Here is a 24,707-nt window from a genome sequence, read left to right on the forward strand (position 1 = left end):
GATTCTGTGTCTCCCTCTCTCTCTGCCCCTCCCCCGTTCATGCTCTGTCTCTCTCTGTCCCAAAAATAAATAAACGTTGAAAAAAAAAAAAAACTGAGAACAAACTGAGGGTTGATGGGGGGTGGGGGGGGGGTGGGTGATGGGTATCGAGGAGGGCACCTGTTGGGAAGAGCACTGGGTGTTGTATGGAAACCAATTTGACAATAAATTTCATATTTAAAAATAAATAAAAATAAAAACGACTGGTTGGGAAATGCACATCAAAACGACAGCAAGGCGCCACCTCACACACGTTAGGATGGCTACTGACAAAAACACCAGGAAATAACAAGTGTCGGTGAGGATGCGGAGAAATTGGAATCCTTGTGCACTGTTGGCGGGAATGTGAAGCGGTGTAGCTGCTATGGAAACAGGCCGGCGTTTCCTCCAAAAATTAAGGTGGTAAATTTTGCATTATGTGTATTTTTCTGTCTGTTATGTGTCTTTTGCTACATAAAAAAAAAAAAAAAACCTAGGGAAGGAGAAAATATAACAGATATTCAGTAAAAAACTTAATTCTACTCTGTAAAGTATTTCTGTGTGCTGGGCATGGAGATTATAAAATCAATAAGATGTCCAGGTGCCCACGGACCACGAGGATCGAAATAGAAACCAACACACAACACAGTTTCATCTGTGCTTTGATAGAACATGGAGCAGCCGGGGGGGGGGGGAGCCGGGAACATTCAGGGGCAACAGCCAATCCACACTGGGTAAGGTGAAGGGTGGGGGCGAGGTGAGGGAAAGTTCTCTGCCGGCTGGATCTAGGACGGGTGAGAAGTGAGCTTGGCAAAGAGACGCGGTTCGTGCGTAATTTCAGTTACGTGTTTATGACACACACATGCGTTTAACGCTTCTGTGGGCAAGGTTGGTGACCTTTCTCTGTGATTTCGCCCCGTGCTTTCTTTATACTCACAAAGCTCTCTTCCCTCGAGAGGTCTGGTTGTTCTTTCTTCCTGATTTTCTATGGCTCAATTTACTTTTACGTGTAACTCTTGAGTCTGCCTGGAAATTACTTCAGTAATGGGCAGCGGGTGGGGGGATTGGGGACCCCAGTGGGAGGGTGGAGAGACCGAAAGGGGATGTTGGGTGGCTGCAGGGAATACTGTCTTCATTCTGCTGTCCTCTTTCCTGACATGGTGGCTCAGGCTCCCACACCGAGGACCGTCTCTTTTCCCTCTGGTTGTTTGAGGTGATAGGTAGGGTGGGTATGTAGCCGAAGCCCTGGGTGATTGGAGGTGATAACCCAGTAAGACCACGGGTTGGCCTTGAAGTACGAAGGATGTAGGGAAGACGGCTGGAGGACTTCTGATGTAGGGATTGAACGGGATGGGCTGGAAGTGAATGTGGCATCTCTCTCTCTGCCCATCCCTGCTACTCAAGCTATCACTCCATCTCAGCTCCCACTTTTCCCCCCTCCCTATAAATACAGTTGACCCCTGGGACATGTGGGTGGCTCAGTTGCTTCCGGGTCTGACTCTTGGTTTCAGCTCAGGTCACGATCTCATGGTTTGTGAGTCGGAGCCCCAAGTCGGGATCTGCGCTGACAACGTGAAGTCTGCTGGGGATTCTCTCCCTCCCTCTCTCTCTCTGCCCATCCCCCACTTGCACTGTCTCTGTCTCTCTCAAAATAAACTTTAAAAAAATGTTTTAAAAAGTCACTTAAAAAAAATACAGCTGACTCTGGAACGACGCGGGTGTTAGGGATGTCAACCCCCTGCACAGTCAAAAATCTATGTATGATTTTTGACTCCCCCAAACTTAACTACTAATAGCCCACTGTTGACCGGAAGCCTTATGGATAACATAAACAGTCGATTACACATATTTTGTGTGTTATAATCGCACTATATTGTGTTCTTACAATAAAGTAAGCTGGAGAAAAGAAAATGTTATTGGGACGCCAGAGTGGCTCAGTTGGTTAAACGTCTGAGACCTGATTCTGCCTCAGGTTATGATCTCACTGTTCATGGGATCGAGCCCCGCAAGGGGCTCTGCATGGACAGCACAGAGCCTGCTTGGGATTCTCTCTCTCCTCTCTCTGCCCTTCCCTCACTCATTCTCTTTCTCCCTCTCTCTCCCTCTCTTTCAAAATAAAGCAACTTTAAAAAATGAAAAAAAAATATTAAAAAAAGAAAATCATAAAGAAGAGATGTAAATACATAAAGAAGAAAAATTATTAAAAAAAGAAAATCATAAAGAAGAAATGTAAAATACATTTACAATGCTGTACTGTATTTATTGAAAAGGCCCGCAAGTAAGCGGATCGTATAGTTCAAACCCATGTCGTTCAAGAGTCAAGAGTAGTTTTATTTATCTGCTTGTTCCCTTGTTTTGGGCTTTGTTCTGGCTGGACCATAAGTTCCTAGAAGGCACGCATCTTGTCTGCCTTGCTCCCTGTCGTGTTCCCGGTGCCTGGGGCAGGGACTGGCACAGAATAGGTGCTCCTGGAATGTGGGGTGAATGAATAAGAGGAAAGAATGATCTCTCTGTGCTGCCCCCCGAGGGTGTGGGTGTGCAGAAAGCCAGGAGGAGCTGCCATTCTGAGCTGTCTGCTCCAATGCCTCTGGGCAGATTGCTGGATGAGGGACTGAGGATCTGGACCCCCGCCCCAGTCTGGGGCAGACCCCTTGTGGTCTGGTTTTAGGGCCTGCATTCCATGGGGGGGGCAGGGAGGCTGAAGGCCGGAAGGAGCCTCCCACCCCCAGATGCCCTCTGTAGCTGAAGCTGGGACTAGGTCCGAGATGGGGCAGAGGCTGAGCCGCTGTCTGGGTCCAAAGGGACAGGGCTGGGGGAGGCAGGGCTGAATCATGGAGGCGGCTGTTCCTGATGAAGTTTCCTGTCTCAGGGGCTCAGAGACATTCATTACAGCCAGGAGGAGAAGTAATTAAGCCACAGAGCAGCAGGGGTTGCAGGGAGGGAGGCCTGATTTCCTGGGGTGGCTCCTGGTGCAATTAATAAGGGTGGAGGCGGGGAGAGCTCTGCACGGTCTGGGCATATTGGTAATAGAGACATGGCTTCAGGACCACAGTCACCTACATCTGTGCTGACCCCCACAGGCGTGGACACAGAGGCCCGAGGAATGTGCGGGCGTCTGGCTCCAGGAGGACGGCCTGAGACAGAGGAAAGAGCTTGGGCCTGGGGCCAGACTGGCCTGAGCTTCCGCCCTGGTGTCCGTTTACCTGCTGTGGGACCTGGGGCAAGTTGCTTAACCTCTCTGAGCTTCAGTTTCCTTATCAGTAACACGGAGCTGACAACGCAGACCTTATGGGATGGCCATGGGGAGTAAATGTAAAATGCTTAGCAGTGTGCCTAGCTTGCAGCAGACACGCGGAGCTGGGATTCGAAAGCCAGTTTGTGGTGGCTGGGCACGACAGTGCATCCACCTGCGAGCGGGGCACCGGATGGAGGGGCAGGGGCACGCAGGCTCCCTTGACAGTGGCACATGGTTCCGAGTGCTGGGGCAGGCGTAACAGCCGTGGGTCGGGTTCATGGCCACCTCCTCTGTGTTTCTGCTCCATTTTCTGTGCTCCTTACAATGACCTTGCAAGGGTATTATTCTTATTCCCATTTACAGGTGAGAAAACTGAGGCTCAGAGAGGCAAAATCAGTGGGCTATAGACTTGAGATTCCACTTTAGGCCTGTCTGGGGCCACAGTCCTCAAATGACTCTTCCCTTTGGACTGCAAGAAACCCGGGGAGAACCACGGGAGCAATGGGGGCACCTAGCCTCCTCCTCAGACACCCCAAATGCCATCCCTCTGGGACAGACACTTGGGCATATGTCTTCAGGAGAAAAAGACCTGGGCGCTCACCTCCCTTTATGGGCCAAGGGCCCACCGTGTTGCCCAATCCTGGCCAATCTTGAGTCTCTGCTCCTCCCAGGCGGCTTTCCTTGCTGAGACCACAGCCCTTCTGGGCTCTGGTCCTTCCTCCGGTCTCATTCCTGGCTAGAGGCTGCAGGGGGGAGGGGGAGGGGGCCGGGCTTTGGGATTAGGGTAGGAAGGTGTCAGTGGAAGACATTAAGTTATAGTCCTGGGCCGACAAGATGGAGGGACAGGGGACAGGGAGCCGGGGGACAGGACGAATGCAGGCAGGAAAGAAGGGGATGGCAGCAGGTGGGGTTCGGGTGAGACACCCGTGGGCCAGGGTAGAAGTCCCTGTGGGGGGGGAGGGGGGGCGGGGAGGTGACCAGCCTGGGGCAGCTTTCAGGAAGTCTGGGGCCCTGGGAGGAGGAAGTGGGGTCTCTTCCCCCAGAGCAAACTTCAAAAGTACGGTTCCCTGGCCCGGGCTAGGCCTGCCGAGAAAACAAAGAGAACAATGTTTGATGGATTATCCATTTTTTGTGTTCTTATTTCTTTTGTTTTTAATTTTCTCAGTTACAACTTTTCTGATTATAAAAGTAATATCCATTGCAAACTATAAAAATTCCGTAAAAATATAAAGAAAAAATCACCTGTAGTTCCATCCCAAGAGACAACTATCCTTGACATTTTTATGTATAGAATATCTCTGAGGGATTTCCTTCCATGTATAGATATAGATATATATATATATACACCCACATATATGTATATATACATATATGTATATATGCACGTATATGTGTTTGTGTATATATGTATATACACATATGTGTGTATATGTACATACAAGTATATGTGTATGTGTATATGTGTATACACATATACGTGTATATATACACATATATGTATATACACATATACGTGTACACACATATGTGTATGTATACACATATGTATATATGTATATATATGTATGTGTGTGTATATATATATACATATATATATGTATATATATATGAGAAAGAGAGAGAGAGGGACTTGGAGCCTTTCTGTATATATTATTATTTTTTAATTTTTTAAAAAATTGATTTAAATAATCTCTACACACAACATGGGGCTGGAACTCACAACCCCCAAGATCAAGAGTCGGATGCTCTTCTGACTGAGCCAGCCATGCACCCCTATACAATTTTTTAAAGGTTTTATTTTGAGAGACAGAGAGAGAGAGAGAGTGTGTGTGTGAGTGGGGTAGAGGGAGAGAAGGAGACAGGAAGAGAATCCCAAGCAGTCTCCATGTTCAGCTTGGAGCCGGCCAGGGGCTCGATCCCATGACCCTGAGATCATGACCTGAACCAAAAGCAAGAGTCGGATGTTCAACTGCCTGAGCCATCCAGGTGCCGCTACAATTTTTTTTTTTTTGTACTCAGATTTTTTCACCTGTAAGCATATGTCCTAAATATTTCCATGTCGTTCAACAATTTTCAAAACTGTGACTTTTAATGGCTCCATTAACATAGTACATCTTTCATATGTGTCATAGTTTACCCATTGTTGGACATTTGGGAATTTTGTGTTTCCCTTTTTGTGTGTGTTTTGTTAATTACCGCTGTGCTGAGTATCCTTGTACTTAACCTCTGGCTATATCTACTGTTACCTTACAGAAATGGAAACCTGGATAAAAGGTAGACACCCATTACCCTAAGCCAGCGTTCTGAAAATTCTCCTGCAGGTCTCATCTCCAGTGTTTGCAAAGGGGCTGGTCATAGCCTGGGCAGCACTGGGTATTATCATTGAAAAAAAATCTTTGCCCCCAATTTTTTAATAGGAAAAAAAGTATCTCTTTCTTTTAATATGTATTCCTTTGATTAATAGTGAAATAGAATCAATATTTTTCACATTTTTTGGTGACTTGATTATTGTCCTTGCTCACTTTTTTTGAAGTTTATTTATTTATTTTGAGAGAGAGAGAGAGAGAGAGAGAGAGAGAAAGCGTGCAAGCACCTGAGCAGAGGATGGGCAGAGAGAGAGAGAGAGAGAGAATCCTAAGCAGGCTCTGCACTGTCAGCCCAGAGCCCGATGCGGGTCTCCATCCCTCAAACCGTCAGATCATAACCTGAATGGAAACCCAGAGTCAGACACTCAACTGACTGAGCCACCCAGGTGCCCCACCTTTGCTCGCTTTTTAAAACGGGGGTCTCGGTCATTTTGTTATTGATTTGTAGGTACTCTTCATATATTCCAGATCTTAATTAATGCTTCTTTAGTTTTATATGTTGTAAATACATTCTCTTAATTTCAAAGCCGGCCTTTTCACTTCGTTTTTTTATTAGATAGAAAAGTGTTCCATATTAACGTAGTCCCACGTACACAGTTTTTAAAATATTTATTTTATTTGTTTTGTATTTAGGAGGGCTTTTTCCTTTTTCACTATGAAAGTCATATAAGCACTTTCGTACAAGTTTGGAAGAGTAACAAAGTCATGCCCAGAACCACCGCCTCATGCAACCAGACTGGATTTAATTAAGAGCAAAATAGAGATTTAACGATCTGGCCAGGTCACCAGTCTAGACTTAGGCGATCAATTTCAGTGACCTCAGCGCCCCGACTGTGTGCCTGACATCCAGATGCCAGCTGCCTCCCCTGATGTGCCTCGGCGTCTTCCTCGGTAAACTCGGTTAACCGCGGAGGCTGGACTAACTCGCTGGTCTCTTAGGAAGAGGAGGCCAGGGTAGGCTCTGGGTTCAGAGGGTGCCAGTTCAAATCCATATGCTAAGGTTTCGAACCTAAGTAAGTTTCCACCTCTGCAAAATGGGAATAATACAGTACCTACTTCCCTGAATTGTTGGGAAAATGAAATCAGATGCGTGTAATGCTTCTCAGGCAGCCCTGCGGCCCAGTTAAGCCTCGATCAAATTACATACCTCCTCCTACTACTGTAATTCCTGACGAGTCTCCTGCTCCCACCCATTGGGAATCCAGGTCAAGACATGGGTCCCTGGCTGTGTCGTCGCTGCCACAAGGGGAAGGTGGCTCAGGGCAGACAGGGCTGGTAGCCGAGGCCCTGGGAGAGGAGGGACGAGGGCTGATGGGTGGGAGCAGGGCAGCAGCGACGCAGGGCTCTGGGGAGGCTCCAGCCTCCCCGGGTCGGGGCCCTCCTGTGACCCCATCATCTTTCCGGATCCGCGGGCCGATCGGAGGCGGCGGGGTGCCGGGAAGTGGGGGGTGCCCTCTGCTCCCTCCGGTCCTTATCAGCGCTGGCCGGATGAGCGCGGCGGGGCGAGGGGTTCCGGCACGGCGCGCTGATGTTGTTGCGGGAGATAATGTGTTTGCGGGAGATAAGCGCTGCGCGGCAGCTTTCCGGCTCTGTACACAGACGCCACTTAGCTGTGCAAACACCTGCCGCTCGCCTCGGGCTGGCAGCCGGCGCAGGACCCCCGGGGAGGGTGGGGCGTGCGTGCGACCGTCGAGGAGGTCAGCCAGCGGCCGGCAGGGTGTGGGGTGTGGGGTGAGGGGTGGGAAGGGTGTGGAGTGGGTGGACCGGCACGCGGGTGTCCCTCTGCAGCATCTAGGTCCCCGAGGGCTAGAACTGGGTGCGTGTTTGCATGGGAGGGTGGGCAGTGGGTGCAGATGGGCATCTGAAGGACTCTTCCCCTGATGTATGAACACCCCCCACCCCTCGCGGAGTAACAACCCTCACACCCAGCAGTGTCGCCTCCAGACAGGCCCCTGGGATTAATCCACCCCTCGCTATCAGGTCTCACCTTCGTCTCCTTGGGGGCCAGGCACCCAGACCCGTGGGGTCCCAAAAGCCAGTGGCCTCTGGCTGTATGTGTCCTGGCAGGGCTGGGTCTGTGCTACACTGATCAGCCTCCAGAGCTGGGGGCTAAGTTGGGGAGGGGCCTCCCTGGGAGAGCCCCTGCAAGGTGACCACGCCCTCTCTCTGCCTCCTTCATCCCAGGGCTGTAGCTCTGCCCCCTAAACCCTCCTTGGCTCCCTGTTTTCCACTCCCAGCTGCTTTCAGGACCTCAGCACGATGCTGGAAGCCACACTCGGTGCCACTACCATTCTTCTCCTTCTTAGTTCACCCTGTGCCCAAGGTTGTCTGAGGGACAAACCGTCTTATCTAGGTCAAAATGAGCAGCTGCCCCCAGACCAGGGAAGCCTACTGAACAGACTGGTCCTAGGTGTTGAGCCCAGACGCCCAGTGGAGCACAGAATCTAGCTTGGCCCAGCCTCAGGCATACGCCTTACTGACATCTCATTAGCTTGAAAGACTGTCCACGTGTTTCTGCCACATGCCCAAATCTGTTCTGTTCCCTTAGTACTCCTGCTTTGGCCAGAACCTTGGCTAAACCTTCTGTTTTTGCCCGACTCCTGCCTGAGAGCAAACCCACCAAGTACTAGCATAAAGGTTGTGCACTGCACAAGAGCATCGGATCTCGGGCACCATTCACACTGTAGACATAGAGTAGTGTATATGAGCATGTGGTGATCTCCTCATCAAGTCCTTGATCAGGCCCAGCTGGTTAAGATTGGGTGACGTCAGGGAAGGCAAGTCACTTTACCTCTTTGTGTCCCATATCTTTGTCTATGAAATGGAGACTCATTCATGTCTTTGTCCAACACACATTTACTGAGGCTCTTCCCAGCCTGGCACTGGGCTGGACGCCACGATGGAGAGAAAGAAGTCAAGGGCACTGTAGGCGAGGTGCCCACAATCCAGGCGTCAGATGGGCAAACACCTCTGCCCTTTCAATGCAGGGTGTTGAGGGCTATGCTTTTGAGGGGGCGCCCAGCCACAGAGCAGGAGTGGGGGTGACCTCGGGGAGGGTGGGGGGGCTTTAAATATTGATGGGAGCCGTGGTTGCTCTTCCCCAGAAAGATGTCCCTTCATACGAAGTTTGGGCAGGTCTGTGGTGCCTGTTGCCGGGGCAGCTGGCCTAGAACGGGCTTCAGGCCAGGGTCCTCCCGGCTGGGGACAGCAGCCCCTGCGTCTCATAAGGTGCAAGGGGGTGTCAAGGAGAGGCCCCCGGAACCCTAGTTTCTGTGCAGCTGGCCTGGGCCTCGGTCTCCCCGAGAGGCGCCAGGAGGGCAGATGGTGCGTTGTTTTCTGTTTTCCCCTGGCTCTGCTGTCTCCTCCCCGCTCCCCTCATGGATGACACAGACTGAGTCACACTAATGGCTTTCCACGGAGCCCTCAGAACTAATGAAGCTGCTAACAAGTGATTGAGCAAATGAGTCGACAGCACTTTACCACTCCACCGAGGGCCACGGAGCTGGCCACGGGCTGCACAGGGGACGTGGAATGGAGTAGGGGTGAAGCCTGTCACTGGGCTGGGCGAGGGAGGTAAGGGGGAGACAGGGAGATGCCAGAGGTTCTGGGTGAGGGAGGAGAGGACGGTGTGTGGAAAGGGAATTGGCGAGAGCTCTGGAGAGGGAGGGGGAGACGCAGGGGGCAGAGATGTAGAGAGAGGAGTGGAGGGGGTATTGGGTACCAGGGGCTGGGGTGAGGGACCCCCTCTCTGCTGGGCACTGGGGGAGGGGTGCAGAGATAGGAAGCCCAGGCCTTGGCCTTGAGACCACAGTTTGGATGGGGAGGGAGACGGGTGTATCCAATTTTTTTATGTATCAAAAGAAGCCTGTGACACGGGCTTTGTTATTGCCTTTGTGCAGCGAGGTTCAGAGAGGTCGAGCAACTTTCCCAAAGTCACCCAGCTGAGATGCAAGCGAGATTCAAACCCAGACCGGTCTGACCCCAGAATCCGTGCCTTTTCCACCACCCTTGGTGTGCAAGTGTGTGGAGGGGAAGACATGATCAGAAATCACTAAGGACAGATTACTCTGGGTTGATCTGATTTGCCTCATTAATGGAATTACTTGGACGGAGGTGGGGGAGGTGCTATAGACTCCTTGTGTCTGGACTTCAGCAAGGCGCTTGGCCAAAATCTCTCCTGACATCCGTGGACACGAGGGTGATGTATGGGTGAAATGGCCCAATGGCTGAAAGAATTGCTAATTAGATGTGGGGCCGTTTCTAAAGACAGTTGATGGCCCAGCAGAGGCTGTCGGTGGGAGAGAGTGACTTTGAACCATGGGACTCTGTCCTTGGTCCTGTTCTCCCTCACCGTTGTTTTTTTTTGTTTTTTTTTCCTTTTCCCCCTCCCTTGTATTTATGTTTCACTATCCAGACAATATATGTCTGTTGTAGAAAATTACAAACTATGGATAAGCAAAAAGAAAGAAAAAGCATCCTGGATCTCACTAAGAACATTCCCTGAACGGTCTTTTCAACTTGCCGTAACTTTGAAATTTTTTTTGTTTTATTTTTGTTTTTTGTTCTTTAAAAAAAAAATTTTTTTTTAATGTTTATTTATCCCTGAGACAACGCGAGAGACAGAGTGCAAGCAGGGGAGGGGCAGACGGAGGGAGACACAGAATTCGAAGCGGGCTCCAGGCTCCGAGCTGTCAGCCCAGGGCCCGTCACGGGGCCCGAACTCACAAACCGTGAGATCATGACCTGAGCCGAAGTCGGACGCCCAACCCGATTGAGCCACTCAAGCGCCCCACTTTGAAGTTTTTTTGTAATGAAATGTTGAGGATAAAAAAAAAAATTCCTAATAAGGGGCCCCCAGCTGGCTCAGTCGGACGAACATGTGACTTTGGATCTCGGGGTTGTGCGTTCAAGCCCCACATTGGGTGTAGAGCTTTCTGAAAAATAAAATCTTAAAAAAAAAAATCCCTCCACAAAACATAACTCTCTGTTCACATTTAGGGTGTATCCTGCCAATCTCTTTATTGCAAATAATAGCCATAAAGCGTAGCATTTTATCGGGCATTTACAACGAGCTGGCAACGGTGCCGAACATCTTACAGACACCATTTTAAATCATCATAACACTTTATGGCTAGTTTTACGATCTACTTTTCACAGATGACAAAGCCGAGGCTCAGAGATGAGGCAGCTTGGCCACGGAGGTAGGACCGGAAGGAGCACAGTCTGAACCAGGATTTGCCTGGCTCTGGAGCTGAACTCCGAGCTTCTAGAAGACCCCACACTCTCTAAATGCACCTGGACCCTCTCCCCACAGTCTGTGCCTTCCCACTTCACCTCCTCCTGGGAGCTGTTTACACCTGATGATCATAAATCTTCATGCCGCTTCTCTTCTGCTCGCACAAAATCATCTGGGGACACCACCTAGGGGGTGACCTCACGAAGGCACAGATCCCAGTGAAGCGGGATATTCTCCTGGTCTTTAAGTCGCCCCAGCCGGCATTTCTCCTGTGTTCCTTATACGGGCAGGTGCCTCGGCTTCGAAAAGACAGGAAATTTATTTGAATGCTTTTTGAAAGCTTACTATTTACCACGCACTGTGTTGAGCTCTTTAGAGATATTAACTTTAAGAAAGTGGTTAAAAAGTTAACGTATGGTAAAATTGACTTAAAAATTTTTTTTAAACATTTATTTATTTTTGAGAGACAGATAGAGACAGAGCATGAGCGGGGAAGGGGCAGAGAGAGAGGGAGGCACAGAATCCGAAGCAGGCTCCAGGCTCTGAGCTGTCAGCACAGAGCCTGATGCGGGGCTCGAACTCATGAACCAGGAGATCATGACCTGAGCCGAGACTGAGTTGGACGCTTAACCGACTGAGCCACCCAGGCGCCCCTTAAACATTTTTTTTGATGTTTATTTATTTTTGGGGGAGAGAGAGAGAGAAAGTGAGCAGGGGAGGGCAGAGAGAGAGAGAGACAGAGACAGAGACAGAGACAGAGACAGAGAATCCGAAGCAGGCTCCAGGCTCCAAGCTGTCAGCACAGAGCCTGACGCAGGGCTCGACCTCATGAACCATGAAATCATGACCTGACCTGAAGTCGGAGGCTTAACTGATTGATCCACCCAGGAGCCCCTGATCTGTTATCACCATAGTTTTGAGAATGTCCTATAACTGGAATTACACGGTATGTGACCTTTTGAGACAGCCTGTGCACTCAGCCTAATGCCATTGGCATGAATCGAATTTATCCTGCATCTCAACAATTCATTCCTCGTAATTGCTAAGTAGTAAATATCCCAATATACGAATGTAACGTGACTTGTTCATTCAGTCACCCGTTGAAGGACATCCGGATTGTTTCCAGCTTAGGGCAATTATGAATAGAGCTGCTGTAAACATTCGTGTACAGGTTTCTGTGTGGACACGTGTATTCTCTAGGATAAATGCCTTGCAGTGGGATTTCTGGGTCATACAGGGTCTAAAGGTTCTAAAGTTTAACTTTAGGAGAAAATGCCCATGTCTTTAGACATCTGTCTGAAGAGTTTCCTTCAGCAACTCTTTGAGCATAGATATGCCAGCCGCAAATGCTCTTAGCTCTTTTTTTCACTGAAAATTTCTTTTTTTATAAATATTTTATTTTATTTTATAATTAAAATTTTTTTAATGTTTATTTTTGAGAGAGAGAGACAGAGACAGAGTGCAAGCAGGGGGCGGGGCAGAGAGAGAGGGAGACACAGAATCCGAAACGGGCTCCAGGCTCCGAGCTGTCAGCACAGAGCCCGACGTGGGGCTTGAACCCACGGACTGCGAGATCTTGACCTGAGCCGAAGTCGGAAGCTCAACCGACTGAGCCACCCAGGCGCCCCTTAAAGATTTTATTTTTAAGTAACCTCCGCACCCAACGTGGGGCTCGAACTCACAACCCCAAGATCAAGAGTTGCAGACTCCGCTGACGGAGCCAGCCAGGCGCCCCTCGCTGAGGTTTTCCTAACCTCACTTTCATTATGGAAGATATTTTCACTGGATGTGGAATTCTGGGTTGACAGCTTCTCTCGGCACTGGAAGAATGTTATTCCACTTCCTTCTGGTCTCACAGTTTCCGGTGAAACATCCGAGGTCGTTTGCATAGTTGTTTCCTGATGAACAACTTTTTTTCCTTGGCCGCTTCCAAGAGTTTTTTGGCTTTGGCTTTCAGGGGTGTGAGTGTGACCTTAATTTGTCCTGTTTGGGTTTGCCGAGGTTCTTGGATCTGTAAATTTAGGTCTTTTGCCAAATCTGGGAAGTGAAGTTTTCAGCCATTATTTCTTCAAACTTTTTTTTGGTTTTTTTTTGTTTTTTTTTGGTAGCACAGTTTCTCCCTGCCTTCTGGAAGAACCGTAGGTTTACTGCTCAGGGCCCGACCCATGGAGTACAGCTGAGGGGGTGAGCTCAGCTTGTGAACAACTTGGCCAGGTTGCTCGGCCCTGTGTGTGATTTCTTTTGTGCTTCTCACTTCCCGGGACTTCCCTTCTTCGTTCTCCAGGGAGAAAACGGGGGCGGGGGGGGGGGTGCTTGAGTCAACGTCTCTGCTGCACACTTCCTGGGACTGTGCCCGGGTTCAGGCTCACCCCTATCCCCTTGGGACCGTAGCTCTTTGATCAGAGGGAGAAGTCTTCCTCCCTCAGAGGTTAAGGTGTCAGTGGGCTCACTGTCACCACTGCCACTGCCATGGAACTGTCGCGAGGGGTGGGGGGGGAGGGCTGGGGCAGGAGAGAGGCAGAAGAGAAAACCAGGGGCTGCGCTACTCTGAGTGTTAGACCCCCCCCTTTTGCCCCTCGAGGCAGAACCAGAGCGTTTCTGCGGGCGATCTCTCTCGTCACCGCAGTGCACGTTCTGGATTCCCGGCTGTCTCGTGTCCAGGCTTCCTCAATTTGGCTTAACTGACTGAGCCACCCAGGCGTCCCTGGGAAATTCAAGATTAAGACACTGATAGGCGCAGGGTCTGATGAGAACCCCCTCCTGGTTCATGAAGACTGTTCTTGTTATGTTACTCATGTGGCGGAAGGGCTGAGGGACCTCTCTGGTGTCTCCTTCATGAGTCCTCATAACCTAATCCCCCACAAAAGGCCCCACGTCCTAAGAGCATCACCTTGGGGGTTAGGATTTCAACATACGAATATTTGTTTCTCTTTTTTAAAAAATGTCATTTATTTATTTTTAAGTTTCTTTATTTCTGAGAAAGAGAGAGAGAGAGAGATACAGCATGCGAGCAGGGGAGGGGCGGAGAGAGAGGGAGACACCGAATCCGAAGCAGGCTCCAGGCTCCGAGCTGTCAGCACAGAGCCCGCCGCGGTGCTCGAACTCACGGATCTCGTGAGTCTCGGATCATGACCTCGCCCAGGCGCCTGTCCCCATACGAATCTTGAAGAGTCACAGACATTCAGCCTGTTGCAAGTAGGCAGACGATAAACATAATAAATAAGTTATTATATAGTGTGATAGAAAGTATATAGTGTGGTAAGTGCTGTGGAAGACAATCGGGCAGGTGAGGAGGATGGGGGGGCTGCGGGGAGGGTTGGGTGTATATTTATTGGCACAGAAGGAGGTCTGCGACATATTGTTGAACGACAAACGTAAGCCAAAACCCAGCATATCCTGCATGTCGCCCTTTATACCGATGTATAAAATGTATTCTACAAGCATTAAGCGGGGGGGGGGGTGGCACCCCCTCAATCAGCTGTGATTTCAACTGGCTTCTTCGTATTCCAGGGGAATATCACAGAATAAAGTTAAACCCTTTATGAAGAATTCCTCTGTGGCCCCCCCCCCCCCCCCCCAGGTTCCGAGACCTGCTGCTCATTCTTTGATTTGCACGGCTCTGTCTCCAGACTTCCGAAGAGTCATTCAAGCCATTTGTGGTTTCCGGGGCCGCTGCCTGAAGCGATGGGGATCCCTGGAGATTTGGGGGCTAAGGCAGGGGCCAGCTACCGACTTGACCTCTCTGTGCTTCAACTCCATCTTCCCCCCAAATGGGGCTAATTATGTCTGCAGTGGAGACTGAGCTCATGTATGGCAGCACTTGAGAAGTGTTGATTCATTATTTATTTATTTGTTTTCAATGTTTATTTATTTATTGGAGAGACAGAGAGAGAGAGAGCAGGTTGGGGACGGGCAGAGAGAGAGAGAGAGAGAGAGAGAATCCAAAGCAGGCTCCAGGCTCCAAGCTGTCAGCTCAGAGCCCCATGCGGGGCTCGAACCCGTGAACCACGGGATCATGACCTGCGCCGAAGTCAGACGCTTAACCGACTGAGCCCCCCGGGGGCCCCTGAATCATTATTTTTGCTCTCTAGGTGACATGGAGTTCTAGGTGACCGGGAGACAACCAAATGGATACGTCTGGGACAGAGGGTCATATGGGTCAGGCGCTCAGCACGGGAGCAGGTGACAAAGATTTGGGGATTCTTAGCACAGGGGGCTGTGGCATAATAAGAAATATGTATTTGGTCTTCGTCCCGAGCGAAAGGGGTATCTTTTGTTTTAATGAGGTGCCTCTTGGTGAGTGGGCCTCTAGATAGCTTCGGGTGGGGGCTGGTCGACAGAGACACCAAGCCTTGCCCGGAAGCCTGGAACTTCCAGCCCCACCCCCATCCCCAAAGAGGGCAGTGGCTCCTGCACTCAGGACCCTTTCACACCTTCCCCTACGTCCCTCTTTGTCTGGCCGCTCATTTGTATCCTGTAGAACATCCTTTATAATAAACCAGGAAATGTCAATCAAGTGGGTGCCTGAGTTCTTTGAGATGTTCTAGCAAATTGTCAAACCTGAGGAGAGGGCCGTGGGGGTCCCAGATTTATAATCAGAAGTCCAGGAGGCTCGGGGCGCCTGAGTGGCTCAGTCGGTGAAGCGTCCGACTTCGGCTCAGGTCACGATCTCACGGTTCGTGAGTTTGAGCCCCGCGTCGGGCTCTGGGCTGACCGCTCAGACTGGAGCCCGCTTCAGATTCTGTGTCTCCCTCCGCTGCTTGCACTCTGTCGCTTGCATTGTCTCAGAAAGAAATAAACATTACAAAAAAAAAAAAAAAAAAAGCAGTCCAGGAGGCTCAGGACTTTCGGTGGCGTCTGAAGTAGGGGGCAGTTCTGTGAGACTGGACCCGTCAGCTGTGGGAACCCTGCCAACCTGACGTAGTTCGCATCAGAATTGAGTCAACTTGTCCAGCACCCACCTGGTGTCAGGAGAATCAGAGCATTGGCTGTGGAGGTTGGAGAACACCACAGAGGGGGGTTAAAACCGGGGGGTGAGGGGGGAAAGATGATATCCTCATGGTGAGGACCTCATATCCTGGCCTCCTTCCTGGTGAAGAAGGACCACGTGACCAAATTCTGGCCACTGGCGTAGGAGCCGAAGTAACATGTGCAGCTTCCTCGCTTAATTAATTATGAGAGAGAGAGAGAGGGAGAGAGAGAGAGCAGGGGTAGAAAGGCAGAGGGAGAGAGAGAATCCCAAGAAGGCTCCATGCTGTCTGTGCGGAACCCCATGCTAGGCTCGATCCCATGACCCTGGGATCATGACCTGAGCTGAATTCAAGAGTCGGCCCCTCAACGAACTGAGCCACCCAGGTGCCCCCACCATTGTCTTTTTAAAAGGAAAATCCTCGCTCTCTACTTCCTCTTCTCATTCCCATGAGCTGGAGTGTGGATGGGCGGGGGGGGGGATGCGGAGAATGAGCATTCTCCCAGCATACAGATGAATGCAACAATCTTAGGGTAACAAGACAAAAGGTGCCTGGGCTCCTTGTGGGTCAGAGCCAGGACCAGAGCCCTACCTCTGGACCATCCACCAGCTCAGACCCTTTTATGAGAGGGAAATAAACCTCCATGGTATTTAAGCTCCCATTATTTGGTCTCTGTTCAGGCAGCTGCACCAATATTTTAACTTAATATTCCCACTCGTTCACTGATTCAACAGCCATTTCCTGGGTGGCACCACGTGAGACATCCAGAGACACAGATACAAAGTCTCAAACGGCCTGGGTTAGAATTGCTTCTTCCCAGAATCACGTCACTTTCAGGACACGAGTTTCTGTGCCAGCAGCACGGGCCTCCTGTGACTGTAGGTCCCCGAGACGTTCCGGACTCAGGCCGGGGGCTCATCCCCAGGAACAGGAGCATTTATGCGGTGGGGGGGGGGGGGGGTGTGCACAGGCCTTCTGGGCAGGGGCCGGAGCCTAATTCAACATTTCGGCAATTCTCCGTTCAGCCTTTTCAAAGCCCCCAACTTAGTTTTCAAGGAAGTGACTCTTTCAAGTGAGCGCATCACATTTCATTAGTTTGTGTAATATTTAATTGAATTACACGGTAATAGGATTATGTGATTATAGGATTACAGTGACAAGTATACCTGGCTGAAAGAGGCTCGAGATCCAGCTGAGTCTTGGTAAACAAGCAACTCAACCCCGGGGTGGGGGCAACTGAAGTACCCGCTTTTTGAGACCACGGGGTCGGCAAACTGTGGTCCCGCGGGTCTGTTTCGGTTACGTCCTGAGTACAAATGGTCTCACAATGGATGCTTTTACATTTTAGACGGTTGGAAAAAACAATCGAAGAATATTTCATGACGTGAAAATGACGTGAAATTCAATCTTTTTTTTTTTTTTTTTTTTAAATTTTTTTTTTTCAACGTTTATTTATTTTTGGGACAGAGAGAGACAGAGCATGAACGGGGGAGGGGCAGAGAGAGAGGGAGACACAGGATCGGAAACAGGCTCCAGGCTCCGAGCCATCAGCCCAGAGCCTGACGCGGGGCTCGAACTCACGGACCGCGAGATCGTGACCTGGCTGAAGTCGGACGCTTAACCGATTGCGCCACCCAGGCGCCCCGAAATTCAATCTTTAATATCCACACATAAAGTGTCATTGGAGCACAGCCACGCCCGCTCGTTTCTTTTGCATAGTTTTATGGCTGCCTTTGTGCTACAGTAGCCAAGTTGAACCGCTGAACAGAGACTAAAATATTTACTGTTTGATCCTTTACAGAGAGACTTTGCTGATACCTGTTCCAGAGAGAAGCCTGGGTCTTGGGAATCCACCATGCCACAGGCATCTGTCGCTGCGTTTTATAGAAGGGACCCACAACTCTGGGTAAGGGAAGGTCTCCTAGGAACACTCCTGTCGTAAGAAGTGAAAATCCTTTCTTTCTTGCCATTACTACCTCCCCAACCCACCCCGTAGATATAACCAGAATCCAAGGTGTGACAGCTTCACGCCTTGACTCTGGCCAAGAGCCAGAGTGTTTTTAGGCAACAGGACATTTACACTCGTGACAAAACGAACAAGCTTGCATTTCGATAAGCACCATCATGGTAGCCAATGTTTTCCTGGGCTACGGCTAGTCATCGAGGTGACACGGAGAGTTTCACATGGACTAATAAATGAGGAGCCTTAAAAATCAGAGAGCAGACAGGTCCACTGCCTAGCTACTGTTGGCACCCATTGATTTTCTGCTGTCTCCTCCAGGGGACTTTCTTGGCTAGATGAAAGGTTGTCAGCACTGTCCGGACATAATTGCAAGTCATGGGGAATGTACACCTATGGGGAGTGTGTGTGTGTGTGTGTGTGTGTGTGTGTGCATCCGTGACACCATCGAGTCATAGCTGGATTATTGCAGCAGGTTCTTGACTGGCTTCCCTGTTTTCTCTCCTCCTCCCCCCCCCTCCTCCTCCTCCTCCTCCCTCTTCTTTTCTTTCTTCTTCTTCTTTAAAATGTTTTATTTATTTATTTATTTTTTTGAGAGACAGAGTGCGAGCGGGGGAGGGACAGAGAGAGAGGGAGACACAGAATCCGAAGCAGGCTCCAGGCTCTGAGCGGTCAGCACAGAGCCTGACGTGGGCTTGAACTCCCAATCCGTGAGATCATGACCTGAGCCGAAGTTAGATGCTTAACCGACTGAGCTACCCAGGCAATGCGCCCCCGCCCCTTTTCAAAGTTTATTTATTTATTTTGAGAGAGAGAGCAAGCAGAGGAGGGACAGAGAGAGAGAGGGGAAGAGAGAATTCCAAGCAGGTTCTGCACTGTCAGCGCAGAGCCCGATGTGGGGCTCAAATTCACGAACCTCGAGATCATGACCTGAGCCCAAACCAAGACTCAGACGCTTAACCAACTGAGCCACCCAGGAGCCCCAGGGCCTTCCTGCTTCTGACCTTGCCCTCCAGTCTATTCCCAATACAGCAGCCAGGATGCTTCCTTCAAAACCCAAGTCAGGGGGTGCCTGGCTGGCTCAGTGGGTGGAGTGTGTGACTCTTGGTCTCAGGGTTGTGGGTCGGAGCCCCACATTGGGTGCAGAGATCACTCAAAAGGTAAAATAAAATCTTAAAAAAAAAAAAAAAGGCACCTAAGTCGCACCATGTCACTCCTTGGACTGAAGCTCTCATGTCATTCTGAGCAAAAGCCAGAGTCCTCATAGCAGGCAACAAGGTCCTACTAATCCAGGCCCCTCCTGCGTCCCTGATCTCTCCTTCTAACAGCCCCGCTGCTCACTGCACTCCAGCCACATGGGCCTCCTTGCCCTCCTCAAACTGCCAAGAGCACTCCTACCTCAGGGCCTTTGCACTTGCTCTTTCCCCCACCTGCAACATTCTTCCCAAGGTAGAAAGAAGGTAGGCATTCCTTCAAATGCCATCTTACAGGTGAGGCCTTCCCTAACCCCCCAACATAAAGTAAGCCCTGTACACCCCAGGACTCTTTATCCCCCTTACCCTGACTTCTGCCTACCGCACCTCTCATAATCAGACATGCTCCACGCTTTCTTGTTTATTTACTGATTTTGTATTTCCCGCCTCTAGAATGTAAGTAAGTTCCATTAGGGCAAGGGTTTTGCCTTTTGGTTCACTGCTCTGTCCTCTGTGCTCATCATGGGGCCTGCCACTGAGGAGGGGCTTAATAAGGGCTTGTTGAATGAGGATTGACTCTCTCTTACTGCATGGCAACTTGCTGTCCCTAGGACCTTGGGCCTGAGGTCTTGCTGAGGGTGGAAGGCAGTGGTCTAGCACTGCCCAGGACGTGGTATATCACAGAGAGCCTTTGTGTGGGGGAAAGTGGGGGACGGTGGGTGCGTGGTGCGGTGGGGTACAGAATGCTAAGCCTCTGGGGATGCATGGCACGGGTCATCTTATCTTGATGAGTGACCCTTGAGCCCACTGGGTAAGGGGACTGCTCAGCTGGGGTCCAAGTTCCTGGCCTCCCTGATCCCTGGAGTGGCCTTGCTAGGTATTCTGGGAACGGGGATCAAGGCAACCCCAGTGATTCTGCCCCCGCTACCCTTTGAGGACAGGTTGGAGGCAGATGCTGGCCACACGTCTACAATGACCATTATTTTGTAGTTTCTCCTTTTATGAATATCAGTCCCCCCACCTCCCAGACATGTCTAATAGCAACTGAGTCATGGGTCAATGATGGTGGCGGGTGTGTGGGTGGGTGGGGGGGTAACTGAGCCTATTGATCGAGGGCTGAGACATCCTCCCCACTAATGAACAAGTTAATAAACTCTTCAATGAGGAGGTGGTGATTAATGAACCAATCGGCTTGCCCTGTAATTGGGAAGTGGAATCAGAGGGCGGGGCGAGACGGAGGGAGGTTTGTGTGGTGTGGGAGGCTGGCTCCCGGTCCGCCCTGAGGGACCTTCTCGGGACCCTCTCTCTTTCACTCTAAACGTAAAGAGGGAAGCGACTTCTTTAGGGGTGGTACCCTGAATCCGGGCCTTCCCCAGTGCCTTCTGGCTCCTCTGTTTCTCCTCCGCTCCCACCTATTCTCAGACTCCATATTCCTGAAGGCATGAGAAGGTTCCAGGAAGGCCACCATTTCCCTTTGGGCATTTCACAATCCCTATCCTCTCTCTCTGCCTGGGATCAGTACACTTGAAACCCCCTGTCACCACCCCAGCTGGTGCCGCTGTGTCCCCAACCCCCATACTCTCAGATATCCTTGTCCCCTTTAGCCCGTAGGGTCTTGTCCAGGCTCTGACCCCTGGGTTACAGCTGCCGTAACCAGCCCCCCTGGCTGTCCTTTCCATCCCAAGGGTGAGCACCTGCCTCTTTCTTTCCATGGCCATCTGGAAGAGTGTTCTTTTATTTTTGCTGTCCGCTCCCCCAACTGGACCCAGGCTTATCCCTCTGTTTTCCTCCCTGTCCCTGTGTCCTGGGAACTCTCCAGACTGGGGCTCTATGTGGATCATGGAGTGCCTCCTCCCCTGGTTTGGGGCTCCCCAGTGATACTGCTGCTCCCCTCCCCTCGGACTGGGGATCCCCAAGGGTATGGCTATGATTCTCCTCTGAGACTGGGGTTCCTGGAGAACAGGGCCAAGACCTGCCCTTGGGGTGAATGATTTTTCTCCTCCCTCTGAGTATAGGGTCCATGTCCTCTTCCGCCTCCACACTCAGCGTGCTGCCCTGGCCTTTCTTAGGGTGTGCGGGGGCCCATGGGGCCTGACTAGTTGATAAGGAGCCATTTCCGGAGAGTGCAGGTGATTGAACCTGTAAAAAGATGATTGAGGGAGCCTTAGACTCTCCACCTTGAGAGAGCTCTAAAAATAACACCCACGGCCATCTGTCCTAGAGGGCGGAGGGGCTGGCCCACAACCAAGATGGCCCCTCCTGCCCTCAGGGGCCGATGGGACAGAGGGAAGCACTGGGGGCTCTGGCCAGATGGGGGAGGGGAGACCTGGAAAGGGCTTTATGGAGAGACTCCCCAGCAACCCCCTTTTTCCAATGGGGGCAGGTAGGTCCGATGCGGCTGGCCTCTCCGAAAAGGGAGCAGGCCCCCAAATTAGCCTCCCCTCCCCTCCCCCCATGCCCACCTTCTGAGCCCTGTGGTTGATCATTCCAGGTAGTGAGCCTTTCCGTCCCTCGGCCGAGAGGGCCCTGCCCCAGCCCTTTCCTCTTGTTTGCGTCCTGGGTTCCCTCCTCTCTCAGAGCTTCAGTTTCCTCATCTGTAAAAACGGGGATAAACTCAGCTCCTTGTGTCGTCGCGCTGAAATCCTGTTCTGCCCAGTGCACAGTAGGTGCCTGATAAACAGTGGGCCCTTCCTCTTTCTTTCAAAGGCCCTGGGTGAGGATCTCGGCCTCAGACCCCGGTGGAGACGGCAACGGGCTGGGGAGAGTGGCACGTGCATGGGCATCACTCAACCTGAGAAGACAGCAGAGCCTGGGTAACACCTGGATGGGGAAGGGGTGAACTGCTTTGGAGAGGATCTCTGTGCCAGGCCTGCTCGGGCCGGTGGGGGGGGGGGGGGTGTCTGTGTGTGTCAGGCTGGATGTGCAGGTGTCAGACTCAGCTCCTGGGGGAGGACTGGCCTCTGCCTCCTCTCAACTCTTCCCAACTCTTTCACAGAGAAGGGACATGGTGGGGTGTCCAGAGAGGCCTCTCCTCCAGGATCATAAAGGTCAAGAGTCATGGTCATGGCTCCTACCCCACCTCCAGTAGAAAGAGGCTTTCCCCACAGATCCTGCCACTCCTCAGCCCCTCTCCAAGGTGTTGCTGAGCGAGGTTGCCTTTTCCACGGAATGGTCACAGGTCCCACTGGCTGGAGGTCAAGGGTCCGGTCTGTGTCCCTTATTCCCACCCATGGGCAGGCTAGGGAAGATACAATCTCATCCCTGGCCTTAGGGGCTGCCCCAGGAGTCTAGATACAAACGCTTCACCTCCTCAGGAGGCTACACCTGCTGTTGGGGGGCTGTGGGGTGAAGATGGGGCTCAGGCTCTGTCCAGAGTCTGAGTTTGAGCCTGGTGGCTGCCCCCTCATCTCCTACAAGGTGGAGACATCACGCACTGTCTGGGTGGAAGCTCAGCGGTCTGGCAGGGGTGGAGGCAAGGAGGAGGAAGGGCCCTCCCCACGCCTCGAGCTCCCCCCCTCCTCGGACTCCCCCTCCCTTCCCAGGCCGGGGATATAAGCCCCGCAGGGAAAGCGCTGAGCAGAGGAGGAGGCCACAGCCCGACCTGCAGCAGTCCAGCCCTTGGGACTCCTCTCGCCTTCCACCTGCTCATCTCCGCTTCCAGAACTGTCGCCGTGAGTGGCCCGGGACCAGGAATGGCCTGTTGCCGGGGAACCCGGGCTATTTTGTGGGGAAACTGAGGCTGGGATGGTGGAAACTGGGGCTGAGTGGCCAGCATAGCCCTTTATCTCTAGCACGGGCGGGGGTTGGGGAGGCCGGCAGGGCTTATGCCTCCCTGACAGGGAAACTGAGGCACAGACGGGGCAGTGCCGCAGAACACACGGCGAGCCAGCAGCTGAGCCTCGGTCCGTTGGCGGTCCTGCACAGGCCGGGAAACGTGGGCCCCGACGGCAGGCCGCCTCCCGCCGTCGGGTGTCGAGGCGGGGGATGGCCCACGACCCACTGCCCCCTCTCCAGATGGTGACCGTGCGCCGGCCGTGGCCCGCCGTGGCCACAGTGCTGCTGGCCCTGCTCGCCTGCCTGGGGGCGCTGGTCCACGCCTACCCCGCCAAACCCGAGGCTCCCGGCGAAGACGCGTCGCCGGAGGAGCTGAGCCGCTACTACGCGTCGCTGCGCCACTACCTCAACCTGGTCACTCGGCAGCGGTGAGCGCGTGCGCCGGCCTCGGAGCCGGGTCCCTGGGGCTCCCGCCCCCCCCCCGCCCCCCCCCCCGCCCCCGCCCCCCCCGCCTCCGCCTCCGCCTCCCCCTCCGCCCGGGGGCGTGTCCGCGCCTGACCCCGCCCCCTCCGACCCCGCCCCCAGGTACGGGAAACGCGACAGCCCGGAAGCGGTCCTCTCGAAACTGCTCTTCCCCGACGGCGAGGACCGCCAGGTCAAGTCACGGTAAAAGCCCCCCCCACCCCCCCGGCCATCCGTCTTGTCCCCTAGTGCTCGGTCTGGGATGTGCGGCCCCACGGAGCCCCCACCCTGGCCCCACCACCTGGCGTTCTCACGCCTGGATCCGAGGCCGGCTCTGGGCGATTCCTTTCCTTTTCGTCCTACAGGCCAGAAGGCGCGTACGTGTGGTGACGACCCCAAGGCCTCCTGGGAGACACGCCGACTGCACCGACCTCGTTTGCATGTGTGCTCCTGACCCCGGAACCTGGGTTCCTCTCGCTGCCTACTGTGCCTGGGAGGGGGTGGGGATGCTGGATGGGGTCTTCATCCCATTTCTCCGTGCCCCCGGCCCCTGGGCTGGAGGGCTGTGTGTGGTCTTTCCCTGGTCCCCAAATAAAGAGCAAATTTCACTGAAACGGAATGTGTGCGTATTTCCTTTCCCTTCTCCTTCGTGGAGGTGGCATCCGGGGTGGGGGGGGGAGGGGAGGGTGGAAGGATTGGAGAAGACTGGGCGCCCCAGACAAAAGACTTCCCAGGACAGGGCTGGGAGCTCCCCTGGGCTCTGAGCTAAGAGAAGACACTGTGGCCCAAGCAAGGGGCCTCGGTGGCACTCTCCTGTTGGGTTGGAAGTGGGGCAGGTTGAAAGTTCCTGACAAGGGGCAGGGAGGAGCCGGAAGGAGAGCTGGGACAGGATGGGGGGCTGGGGTGGAAGGGAGCCGGCGAGGCAGCCTAGGAGAGCGGCTGGGAGCAGAGACGGGATCCAAGATGGGACTGTGGAGGAAGTCATGGGGCAGGGGGAGGGGTTGAGGTGGGTGTATGTGTGCCAGGGGGAGGGGTCATTTCTCACATCTCCCATTCCCTGGGCAGGAGGGGCAGTGGGAGTGTGGAGGGTGCTCTTCCCTTAGCAGTGCCCTCCCCCACGTTGCTGAATTCCCACTCCATGGCTAAGTCACTAACTGTGCTTTCCTAGTGACAAGGCTATGGGGACACCCTCCAGCGCTGCCCCCCACCCCGCCCTTCTCTAGACTGGACACTGAAGGCTGAAGGCGCTTGGGACATCTGAACTGGAGTCTGACCCAAGTCCCTGACCACTCTGTATGGATGACAGAAGAATCCCAGAGCTTGCCTGCAGGCTGATCTTCCCTGATAGCCTTCCTTCCCAGCCCCTTTCGTCCAGGAAGCCTTCCTGATTGTCCCTGATCTGCACACTTCCCTCTGAGGCAGCCTAGCTCTCATGGCCGCTGCTCTGTTCTGTCCATGTTGCTGTGCCCGGTCTCCCTGCTAAGTCTGAGGAA

The 24,707-nt window shown here is 52.4% G+C and overlaps 1 protein-coding gene across 1 annotated transcript; it reads left to right on the forward strand.

The window, feature by feature from the left end:
* Positions 1–842: 842 nt before the first annotated feature.
* Positions 843–23,828, forward strand: PYY (peptide YY). The gene is made up of 8 exons (XM_047845907.1): positions 843–906; positions 14,947–15,037; positions 17,627–17,731; positions 21,685–21,791; positions 22,521–22,649; positions 22,993–23,180; positions 23,338–23,418; positions 23,580–23,828. The coding sequence occupies exons 6-8, from the start codon at positions 22,993–22,995 to the stop codon at positions 23,602–23,604; spliced, it is 294 nt and encodes a 97-aa protein (XP_047701863.1). The 5' UTR covers positions 843–906; positions 14,947–15,037; positions 17,627–17,731; positions 21,685–21,791; positions 22,521–22,649; the 3' UTR covers positions 23,605–23,828.
* Positions 23,829–24,707: the final 879 nt, after the last annotated feature.

Source organism: Prionailurus viverrinus, unplaced genomic scaffold, assembly GCF_022837055.1.
Source record: "Prionailurus viverrinus isolate Anna unplaced genomic scaffold, UM_Priviv_1.0 scaffold_35, whole genome shotgun sequence".
NCBI classification, from domain to species: Eukaryota; Metazoa; Chordata; class Mammalia; order Carnivora; family Felidae; genus Prionailurus; species Prionailurus viverrinus.

Bases quoted from the DNA above. Each gene is read 5' to 3' on its own strand.
- PYY (XM_047845907.1), top strand. From the start codon at position 22,993: ATGGTGACCGTGCGCCGGCCGTGGCCCGCCGTGGCCACAGTGCTGCTG. The intron at 23,181-23,337 runs GTGAGCGCGTGC...CCCCGCCCCCAG, and splicing joins AACCTGGTCACTCGGCAGCG to GTACGGGAAACGCGACAGCC. The intron at 23,419-23,579 runs GTAAAAGCCCCC...TTCGTCCTACAG, and splicing joins GACCGCCAGGTCAAGTCACG to GCCAGAAGGCGCGTACGTGT.